Source organism: Phyllobates terribilis, unplaced genomic scaffold, assembly GCF_046119375.1.
Source record: "Phyllobates terribilis strain yellow unplaced genomic scaffold, ASM4611937v1 Scaffold_2__4_contigs__length_985480577, whole genome shotgun sequence".
NCBI classification, from domain to species: domain Eukaryota; kingdom Metazoa; phylum Chordata; class Amphibia; order Anura; family Dendrobatidae; genus Phyllobates; species Phyllobates terribilis.
The window spans coordinates 91,473,187-91,485,273 of NW_027362762.1; the positions used below are offsets into that span (position 1 = coordinate 91,473,187).

General features: G+C 43.9%; 1 protein-coding gene across 2 annotated transcripts in view; it reads right to left on the reverse strand.

Moving 5' to 3' along the window:
- Positions 1-12,087, reverse strand: part of SGCG (sarcoglycan gamma) — a 415,701-nt gene that overhangs the window by 2,271 nt on the left and 401,343 nt on the right. For both annotated transcript variants that reach the window (XM_073662216.1, XM_073662219.1), the window contains exon 7: positions 8,210-8,333. In XM_073662216.1, the coding sequence (XP_073518317.1) occupies positions 8,210-8,333 (124 nt within the window). The remainder of the gene's footprint in view (positions 1-8,209; positions 8,334-12,087) is intronic.

Genomic DNA, 12,087 nt, shown 5'->3' on the forward strand with positions numbered 1-12,087 from the left:
CTGCTCTCAAATTAGTCTATGTGCAAAATTCAAGGAGTAGCACACATTTGAAGTTGGAGAGCAGCAGAAAGTTTTGCTTCCTGGTTCTGTGTTTATGTAAGGGAGAGGTGGAAGAAGAAAGCAAAATAAGAGCCAATTATGGTCATCTCTCCCCCAGTTCGGCTCGAGTAGCCCCAGGGTGGGAGTGGAAACACAGGAACTTTTCTTCATGTTATCATTCTCTTATCCATAAATTAGTGTTTTTTTATACCATATTAAAGGAAGATACTTTTTTCTACTTAAGGATTGACATGATGAGCATTTATGTAATAAATTATTATGTGATACTGTCTGTAAAGCGCTATGGAATTAATGGCGCTATATAAGTGAGTGAAGTAAATGTATAAATAAATATGCCTTTTTTTGATTACATGATTCGAGAGTGGACTATTCTCCTTGTCAGATCTATGGCGCATTTTTGCCACATTTTGGTAATGTGTTTTTTTGTACATGGGGTATTTTATTTGCTTCGATGGCCAAATGTGGAACTTTTTTTTCCCTTAATCATTAAGGCCTCATTTGCACTGACATTGTGTTTTGCAACATTGCAAGCTTATTCAAAGAGCATTTGGAGCAGAATCTTCCACAAAATCCTCTTTAATATGCTCCATGTGAATATATCCCTTACCCCATATCCAAAAAGGTTCCTCATCACTGGTTTAACAGAACAAATAGATTTTATTTGATAGTTATTTATTTTCACACATTAGATTGAAGATATATGTTGCTTAATGTATGAGGTTCAATGTATTTCTTCAGTTTTGTAGACCATGGTGGACGCCCACTATGCGGGGAACTGCAACATAGATTCATTCAAAAGTATAGGCCTATGTTGCAGTTTCTTATATAGCAGGTGGCCAGGACCTTCTCTGCGCAGCCATACAATTTGAATGTCTGGAAGCATTTAGCTAAAACCGTGGCCTCTTCATCCTAAGGGGCCCATATGATGCACCCCTGGGCCTGTGTCGCGCAGCGTTGCGCACGCGGGAGCTTACCCGGAGCCGGATCTGTTGAGGGTTGTAGTCTCGTGGCGGTGACCCGGTCCGTGCCCAGGGAGTCAGACTAAGTGGCGCTGTATCAGCGGTAGATGTTGTACGACTACGCCACCCGTTGAATGCAGCTATGGAGCTGCCGCTGCAGGACAGTCCGCTGAGGCCGGTGGATGGATGGTGCAGCGTAGATGGTATAACTCCCAACGGGAGGGGTATGGCCTCAGGGCAGCAGATGTGGATGATGGGGTAGCAGGAACCACTCGGAGACGGTACGGTGTAGTTCAGGGTCTTTACTGGTGACAAAGATAGACCCTCCCAGAGTACTGGCTAGCGATTGGGGCCTGGTCAGTCCTTGAGCAGATGGGATCTCCCCTGGCCAGGCGGAGTTGTAGGTCTCCCAAACTAACTGTACTCTTCTGGCTACCTTGCTAGAGGCGGGTATAAGTAGCCCACGTCCCTGAGTGTACCGTGTGGTGCTCACCCGTATGGCCGGTGACTCGGGGCCTTCTAGTGGCTTCCGCTCCACGATGGCGGTGCTGGTCCCACGCGTGTGACCGTGCCTTCGGGCTTCTTGGCCAGAGGACCTGAAATCCCCTGCCGGGCGGTTTCTGCTGCTGGGTAAGAGTTAGTCCCCACAGCCTCGGACTCCGGGTCCGGTGATAGCTTCTCAGTCAGGGCGAGCTCTGCAGCTGCCAGCCCCTGACTCCTTGTAGCACTGCGCCCACAGAGCTCCTGATGTTCTTTTCCTATATCTGCTTCTCTTCTCTGTCTCTACTTCTTCTCTACTCACTAACCCTGCCTCAGCCCTAGGTTTATATAGGGGAAGTTCTTCCCCTCCCAGGACTCGGCAGGAGGTGTGGCATGCATAGGATCCCTGACCAAGAGACCTCCCACCTGCTCTCAGACATAACATTGCTTGTTACTGTGGAAACCAGACCCCTGGGGTGCCACATTCCACCCTAGTGAAATTTAGTACTCCGGGACTAAACATATTTTTAGAAAAACATAACAAGGTATAAACAATAATAATACAATAAGAAAAACACATAAAGATGGTTACGGCGTGTCCGCAACCGGGTGCAGTCTTTGAAGAAAAGCAAGGTGTCCATTTCACCAAAACAGGGAGACGTAACCAGGTAGGGGTCTGTCCTCCCCGAGTCCTTAACAGTCTTTTAGTCCATCCTGGGTTACGCTCCACTAACTGTACAAAGGATTCCCGGTAAATCCACCAAGGACTCCTATAAATTACTAGAAACACATAATTATTTACAGGATATGGCCGCTCTCAGTCCTCGGCCAGTGGGGATAAGGATTGGCTGCTCACAGTCCTCAGCCTGGTAAGGGATAGGGGATGGCTGCTCACAGTCCTCAGCCTGGTAAGGGATAGGGACACACGGGGAACAATTCACTAATCCCAACGGGGACCATATTTTAATTAGCAGCAGTCCTTGTACCCTTACGGGTAACTATTTACAGCTCTTTATTCACGCTACTTCCCTTCAGTAGCTATGCTATGTCCTCTTTGTGCTCCCTCCTGAGGGTAGTCCTCAGACCCGTCCGGGTCCTCTTGGCTTTCCTCGTATTGGTAGTACTGCAGCTCCTCCTCGGTTAGCTGGGTTAGTATCTCTGCGACAGTCCTCCTCCCAGGTGGCCAGGACTTTACCTCCCTTTGGGCTGCCCCGGTTAATTGGGCCACCAGGATGCTCACTTTTTGCTCCTCTGTGAGGGGGTACACCTGGAAGAGGCTATCCAGCTTTTCTCTAAAGTCATGCAGGGTATGTGACTCCCCTGAGTACTGGGGTAGCCAGGCTGCCCCCGGGATATAGGGCATGGTGAAAGGCATGACCGCAACAGCGGTGGCGCTGGCGGGGGTTGAAGCGGTGAAGCTCTCCTCCGTATCCGACATCCTTCTCCCCCCTAGTGGACCGTGGCCTACCTTGCGATGATCCTCTTCTGTAGGCCGCGGCTCCGCAGTGGATCGTCAGGGTTGAGGACCTTCCGTCGCGCTCCTGTGACGTCGGCGTCTGCTGGGCTCCTTCCAGGACCTTACGCAACGTCCGGACGTGAGGCGGGGCTTCAGTTTCTCGCGCGCTTTCGGAGTCCACGCCCCTCTTCTTCCCGCGCGGCGTCCTCAAGATGGCGTCCAATGGCGGGAAAACTCCACGGCTGGCGGGAAGAAGGCCGAAGATGGCGCCGAATGGCGGGAAAACTCCACCGATGGCGGGAAGGAAGCGGAAGATGGCGCCGGATGGCGGGAATCTTCACCACAGGTAAGTTTGAACAGTCTTTTTCAGGCATGCAGTACCCGGTGGTTGCGGGCACGAAATCCTGCCGACTACGCCAAAAGTTGACGCACCCCTGGGCCTGTGTCGCGCAGCGTTGCGCACGCGGGAGCTTACCCGGAGCCGGATCTGTTGAGGGTTGTAGTCTCGTGGCGGTGATCCGGTCCGTGCCCAGGGAGTCAGACTAAGTGGCGCTGTATCAGCGGTAGATGTTGTACGACTACGCCACCCGTTGAATGCAGCTATGGAGCTGCCGCTGCAGGACAGTCCGCTAAGGCCGGTGGATGGATGGTGCAGCGTAGATGGTATAACCCCCAACGGGAGGGGTATGGCCTCAGGGCAGCAGATGTGGATGATGGGGGTAGCAGGAACCACTCGGAGACGGTACGGTGTAGTTCAGGGTCTTTACTGGTGACAAAGATAGACCCTCCCGGAGTACTGGCTAGCGATTGGGGCCTGGTCAGTCCTTGAGCAGATGGGATCTCCCCTGGCCAGGCGGAGTTGTAGGTCTCCCAAACTAACTGTACTCTTCTGGCTACCTTGCTAGAGGCGGGTATAAGTAGCCCACGTCCCTGAGTGTACCGTGTGGTGCTCACCCGTATGGCCGGTGACTCGGGGCCTTCTAGTGGCTTCCGCTCCACGATGGCGGTGCTGGTCCCACGCGTGTGACCGTGCCTTCGGGCTTCTTGGCCAGAGGACCTGAAATCCCCTGCCGGGCGGTTTCTGCTGCTGGGTAAGAGTTAGTCCCCACAGCCTCGGACTCCGGGTCCGGTGATAGCTTCTCAGTCAGGGCGAGCTCTGCAGCTGCCAGCCCCTGACTCCTTGTAGCACTGCGCCCACAGAGCTCCTGATGTTCTTTTCCTATATCTGCTTCTCTTCTCTGTCTCTACTTCTTCTCTACTCACTAACCCTGCCTCAGCCCTAGGTTTATATAGGGGAAGTTCTTCCCCTCCCAGGACTCGGCAGGAGGTGTGGCATGCATAGGATCCCTGACCAAGAGACCTCCCACCTGCTCTCAGACATAACATTGCTTGTTACTGTGGAAACCAGACCCCTGGGGTGCCACACATACACAATAGATATCTGGCAGCCTATCATTCTGCTGGCAGTTATCTCTCCTGACTCTCCCATACATTGCCGAGCACACCTGTGTGCTCATTGAGAAAGATGCTGTCAGACTCCTCTGACTTATCTAACAGAAAAAAAGGATCAGCAGTCCGAAATCAGACTTGCTGAGTCATTAATTCTCCCAACATCATCTGTCGGGTAAGAGTCGGGGGAGATTCCCATACACATTAGGCTGTTGTCTAAGCCTACCAATGTCAGTGGGTTTGGCTGACATTAGTCAAATGTGTATCATAGAATGTTAGAGTTGGAAGGGACCTCCAGGGTCATCATGTCCAACTCCCTGCTCAATGCAGGATTCACTAAACCATCTCAGACAGATGTCTGTCCAGCCTCTGTGTGAAGACTTCCATTGAAGGAGAACTCACCACCTCTCGTGGCCACCTGTTCTACTCATTGATCACCCTCACTGTCAAAAAGTTTTTTCTAATATCTAATCTGTATCTTCTCCCTTTCAGTTTCATTCCTTTGCTTCTCGTGTTTCCATGTGCAAATGAGAATAAGGATGATCCCTCTACACTGTGACATCCCTTCAGATATTTGTAGACAGCTATTAAGTCTCCTCTTAGTCTTCTTTTTTGCAAGCTAAACATTCTCAAATCCTCTAACCGTTCCTCGTAGGACATAGTTTGCAGTTCGCTCACCATCCTGGTAGCTCTTTTATGAACCTGCTCCAGTTTTTCAATGTCTTTTTCAAAATGTGGTGCCCAGAACTGGACACAGTATTCCAGATGAGGTCTGACCAAGGAGGAGTAGAGGAAGAAAGTTACTTCACATGATTGAGACTCTATGTTTCTTTATACATCCCAGAACTGTGTTTGCCTTTTTTACTGCTGCATCACACTGTTGACTCATGTGAAGTCTGATCTATTAGTATACTCAAGTTTTTTTCACATGTGCTGTTGCTTAGTTATGGGGCCTTTAAAAATGGTGGAGTCCAGACAGTCGTTAACCCATATGGCATTACTTTCCATGGTACCTTTTGGGTTAACCCATATGGCATTACTTCCCATTACTTTTCTAGTGAACGCTTAAAGGTGTTTCTGTATTTCTTTTATAATGTAGGACATATGGGTCTGCCATATAGGCCAAAAGAGTTCCAAAAACATGTCCCTTATGCAAAACAGTCTTTAAGAAATTCCAGAAATGGTGATTACACTTACTAATCATGCAGGTATCATAAATGTGGGCATCTTAAACATGCCATATACGAATGATTGACATGCAAATAAAAAAATTCACGATGACCACATAAGTTTTTGCATTGAGCCAGGAGAATTTCTTTCAAAGCAAAATGCTGGACTTTCTGCCGAAAGACTTTTTTTCCCAGGACATTATAAATAATGACATTTTAGAGGCGATATCCCAGTGTGACTTCTGCAGGGCTTCATAATGGCCACAATGCTATTATTTTGCAGTGTGAACATAAAAAGTGTCAAGTGCCTTGTTCATCCAGGAAATGATTGATGGGTTTGTAGAGCGCACTGGATGCACAGCTCTAGGATGATTTATATCGGGTAATGGCATATATTTTTGGTAAGAAAACTGTCTGCATGGAAAAGTGTATTTTAATTAATAAAGGGAGTAATCTGTATGAATAATTGAGATAAGTAATGAATATGACAATCACATGTAGAGCAGAACTTTAGATATGAAATATATCATTTTTTTAATTCGTACATTAAAATTCTTGTCCCGTTTTCTTATATAAATATTAGCTAACTGCTCAGATATGACTCATTTATTAACTGTACATTAACTTTATTTTCTTCTAGCTCTTTATATGGGACCAGGTACGTGGAGGTACTATCAATAAGTAGTACTAATATGCATGGTTTTCTCGAGGACCTACAACAGATCATTTGGGCTCAGAAGTAAATTTAGACACATAGGCCTCGATTCATCCAGACTGGTGTTGTTCAAGGTGGTCTTGATGAGGGGGCGTGCTGAAGTCAAAGGTGCCTGATTCATTAAGAGGCGCACGCCTCTTAAAGAATAAAGCATGTCTGAAAAGTGGCCCGCACCTCATCACAAATCTTACTCCAGTCAAGAACTGGAGTAAGATTTCTGACAAAACATATGCCATTGATTGTCTATAAATTAGATGAGCTGTGGCTTCACGCCCAGTCCCACCTCAGCTCTGCGCATTTTAACAGAGCTAGGCAAAACCACAGTGAAAACATCAAAAGTTGCAAAAATTTTTGGACAAAGCAGTTTTTCAAAGCGACTTATGCCAGAATTCTGCCGTAATCGCTTTGATGAATCGGGTCCATACCGTTCAAGGTTCCATTCACCAATTCACCTTAGGGGCTGTCTACAATCTAAATTGAACCTGTCACCTCGGAAAATGCTATTTACGTACAGTTATGTGGTTAATCAGCAGGTAAATAGCGTTCCAATGCTGCCTGGCAGACTTCCTAACTTACTTACATACAGCTACCGGAAGAAAAGTAACTTATTTTCTTAATAGGGTATGTTCACACTAGGTTTTTTTTTCAGTGTTTTTTTCCTGCAGCAAAATCTGATTTCTTGGCAGGAAAGAAGCTGCAGCAAAAATGCAGATTTTGGTGCATTTTTGCTGCGTTTTTCAGGATCATAAAGTTCAGCTTTGCTTCCACTACAGAAGCATGAACACAGTTCACCAATGCAAGACATAGGGGAAAACATATTAACCAGAATTTCAAATGTAACAATGGGAGGAGGTGAATTGTTCAGGAATAGTTTACCTAAGACACTGGCAGTGCATTGAGTTTGTAGGACACTATTTACTTTCACACTTTGGTCTGCCATTGAGTTGCTCAGGCATTGTTCAATTTCACACCTTCGTTGGCCACAGGTATTGTTCAATCTCACACCTTGGTGAGCCAATGTTTACATGGTACGCATGACTATTTTAATTAAACTGTTCTAATCCAAACTGCCATCTCAGGTGACCAAGACAAGATGGAAAACTTGGGAAAATCACAAGAATAAATGAGTTTCATATACTGCTGTACTTGCTTTTTTTTCGCTAAAAAAGCAGAAAAACCTGATGGCTATGTTCACACTAGGCATTTTTGTTCAGTGATTTTTCACCACCCATTACTTTCAATGGGTGAAAAAGGCTGAAAAAACGCTGAAAGAAGTGACATGCTCTATTACACAAAAAAACATGCAAAGCACAAAATACTGATGACACAAAAACCAATGTGTGTGGATGAGCTTTCTGAAATCTCAGATTTTCCTGGTACTGTAAAACGCAACTGAAGATTTGCATAAAAAACCGCCTAGTGTGAACATACTCTTACTGGAATCCCTCAGCTTTTTGTCATGTGGTCGTGCACGGAGCAACTACAGTCACCGCTCATACGACCGTTCGCTATACTGTGATCTGTAAGCACTCCCAAGCACTTTGACAGCTCAAACTGCTGCAGAGCCGGCTGTCAAGAATATGTTTGGGCTATAGAAACAGGAAATAAATTGTCCAATTACAATACTGTCTATGGGTCCAGCGGAGACAGGTGTTCCGTCAGCCCCGTAGAAGTGAAACTTTAGGCATGCATACGCACTAATGCCTCATTTAGGACCCCTTTCAATCAATCAGTGGGGGTCTCATCATCTATCCTCCGGACCATGGGCAGGTCTCTCGTTAATAGCCTACCTATCCTAATATAACATAAAGAACACATATCCATTCACCACTTTGCGAAGAATCACTTGTCCCCCCTGAACCTACAGGAAAGAGTTTTCCCCTTTTCCTTATTGTCAAAATTAGGTATGAAAGTCACAAACCATTCCATCATTACTGTGAAATTTAATATCTCTCCGTGAAATGGCCTCAATTTCTCCAGTCTGAGCCTTGATATAAACTCCTTTCGGGGCGTCCATACTCAATGATCGGGTGGGGGATTCCAGTCTGAAAGAATAAGAAGAAGTTGTACATGAATTTATTAATATACTACATATTTCATTCACTTTACCTCCTAGGGGCAAACAAATGCAGATTTTTTCATTGTCTGTGTTAGTATGACACAGGAGGAAGAACTAAAACAGCTCCTATCCTGTCCATTGGTTGTGTCTGGCATTGAAGTGGCAAAAACAACCTGTAGACCAGTTGTGGCACTGTTTTTGGAAGAAAACTACCATATTTTTCTACTGGCCAGCCCTACTAGAATGTAACCCAGTTTAACTAAAAGGTATAATGAAAAATAAATTAAATTATTTGGAAAAAATGGTACTAGGCTATGGCTACAGATGACAACCAACAATCTATTGCTGTTCCGTTATGTTACTAAAAAATGACAGTACCATGAAAATCTGTTATTCCATAAAAAAAAGTATTGAATCCCTATTTACTTCCTTACAAGTATTGAAAAGGGGTTAGTCCCTTGCAGGCGATTTGCTCTAAAAGCAATGAGGTCGGTTCCTGTACATCCTCACCCACGGATGCCAAATCTTCTTCTTAGAATTGCCACCTCCTTACATCCAACACCAGGTGGTGTGGATTTTGTAGAGTAGCTGCAGTGGATGGTGAGGAGTAGAGTTGAGGTTGGATGGAGAAGTAGTGGTCACCATCTCTCTTTCTATATTGGCAATGCACTGCCCAGTACCCTATATCACATGTAAAAGCCCCTCCAGAGAACATGAAACGTATCAACCATGAATTTAACCCATGATCAATCCTCATTTTCCCCAACATCTGCTATTGGAGAACCGTCAAGGGGCCTACACACACATTAAATATGGCAACGTGGAGAAGCCATATCTATAATACCAAGGACAGACAAGATCTTGTCCCAGTAGTTAAGGAAAGCCATCCCTAAAGCTTACTTACAGTCCCTTACACTATAAATTAGACTTCATGAAACCGGCTATGTACATAGACCCTTAGCTGGACTCACACTGCAGCTACAAAGAGGTGAGCATCTAGCAACAGGTCCGGGAGAGCGTGATTAAAAACACAGTTACTCCAGTAGATCTGACGCAGAACTCTGGTAGACTATGAATAAGAACTACCTAGTTTGAAACACATCAGATCTACTGGAGTAACTGGGTACAGTCCTCCCAAATTTTTTTTTTCTTTTTTGCCTTTTAATGTATTTATAATTAAAAAATTTAGTTTTTAATCAAGCTCTCCCGGACCTGTTGCTGGATACTCACCTTTATTGCTTCGCCCTGCTGCTGACACAGCTGAATCCTTGCACTGCCGGAGGGCTCTTTTCACATTGGTGAGCTTGAAAAACTTGAGTTAAATGGTTCCATTTTCACCTGTATATAACACTATACAATTTTCTAAAGGCCACCAAGTTTTTTGCTTATATTTTATAACTTTCACTTATTTTTATTCAACCCAGTTTCATGGTTTAAGATTAAGTTGACCTTCTTTAACAGACTTCGAAAGACTCCACAAAGAACTGTAACTTACAAAAGAACAAGAAACATGTCATGTACCATTCTCCTGCCGAAAAGAATAGATAGACGAGGAGGTTCAGTCTTTCAAATTCTATGGCTGAAGAACATGACAGGAACCAAAAGGTCACTGCTAAAATATTAAAGCCAGCCAAACACTCTTAAAAACCCATTATTGATACAAGAGATCCACCCTTAGAAAATCCCTCCATATAGGAAATATATCACATCTAATTCTACATTGTATTTTTTAATCACCAAGAATCTATGAATGTGCAGTCAAATCACAAGATAGGATAATAACAATAATAGTAACACAACATTTCTTAACATCTCGCTGTTCCTCTAAGGTGGAACATAACTGAATGAGACTTCTTTCTCTTACCTAACAGAGTTTTTGCCATTCTTTGGCCGCCTACTCAATTAGTACTCTTCAGAAATGAGAATCTATGAATGTGCAGTTAATTCACAAGATGGGATAATAAAAATAATATTAACACAACATTTTTTAATATCTCGCTGTTCCTCTAAGGTGGAACATAACTGAATCAGACATCTTTCTCCTAACTAACAGACTGTTTGCCATTCTTTGGCCGCCTACTCAATTAGTACTCTTCAGAAATGAGACGTTTTACCTTACGAGACATAGTAATACGATCACAGCAATTGATTTATCCTGAGTTCTATGACACCCCTGTTGCAATAAAGCATCGGCTGTGACACGCCAGTCGGCCCATAAAAGTGTCAAGTAAAATTCAGTAGCTGCGGAAAAGCTGTAAAATTAGCACAAAGAAATAAAAATAAGACAAACTCTGATCAAGACGGAAATCTCCAATAAATAACCATTTACACTGCAGCTGCTGAATTCCACCTTACACTTGTTGGCAGAGACTTGGAGCAGACTGAGAGGAAATGAACATGAGTGGTCATTAAGGGAAGTTATTACACTACAGTACTCAAATAGTAAGAACATAACTGCTGATGCTAAGGAGGTCATAATGTGACCAGCATGAAGATTTCCATAGAACTATGACTAAGCAATGATGAAAATTCACAATTTTCATCAAAACAGTTTAGCAGAAAAAATCCCACGTAGTTTATCTAGCTATTTTTTTTTTATTATTTTGATCTTAGGGTAGTTGTATTAAAAAAAATATGTTTGTAAGGCACCAGAAATTTCCCAATTGTTTCCTTTATTAATGTGTTAAAAAATTACAAATTTGACAAATATAGAGACATTTTTTAAGTATTTTTGGGGCATATTAAAATTTTATTGCGTTTTACAGGGTAAGTCAAAACAGGGTAAGTCAACAGTGATAACGCTGAGATACAACAACAAAAACAGTTGTACAATGTAGTCAATGTTCGCAGTATACATTTATAATAATAACTATTTCAAGCGATCTTAATGAGATTTGCGGCATAACCAAATATAAGGCAGAGGGAGAAATGAGAGAAATAGATAAAAAGGGAGAAAGGGAAGGTAAGGAAAGTCAGAAGGGAGAGAGTGGAACGGGAGGGTAGTAAGAGGGGGGATGAGATAGCTAGGAGAGAGGGAAAGGGAGAAGAGAGAAGAGACTCTCACCTAGATGGATATTAGTCTATTATATGTATGGAAAGAAAAGTATAAAAAAATGGGAACAGAAGACCTCATGTAGGAGTAAACCAAGTATTTAATTCCTGCCACTCTCTGATCCTGATCCAAGGAGCCCAAGTGCCTAAGACTTTGTCTTGAGCAGTTAGCTCCTTCATTCTGAAGGTGTCATTATTCAGCACGAGTAGGGGGTTGCCTTTTGTTTCCAATGTCTAGGAAACAGTCTCTTAATTGCTGTTAAGAAGTGTCTAAGCAGACTGCTTTTAAAACCAGTAACCGGAATGTCGTTAAGAGATAGAAGGGCTAACGCCATAGATGGCTGTACCTTGGTTATGGAGTTTTTATTGAACAGTTTGAATATTGCGTCGCAAAAATGTGTTATAGTGGGGCATGACCACCATGCATGGGAATAAGAACCAGTCTCATTGAGACATCTCCTGCAAGTAGCTGAGATTGAGGGAAATATTGTATGTATAGTCAAGGGGCATCTGTACCACCTAGATAGTATTTTATAGTTCATCTCCTGTGAAAATGAGCAAAGCGAGGACTTGTGTGTGAGAAGGAGAATTTTGGAATGTTCCTCTAATGAAAGAGGTCTTTCCAACTCTTCCTCCCATTTTGTGAAGAAGGGGATGGTCTGCATTAGAAGTTGGCTCATCCACAAAAA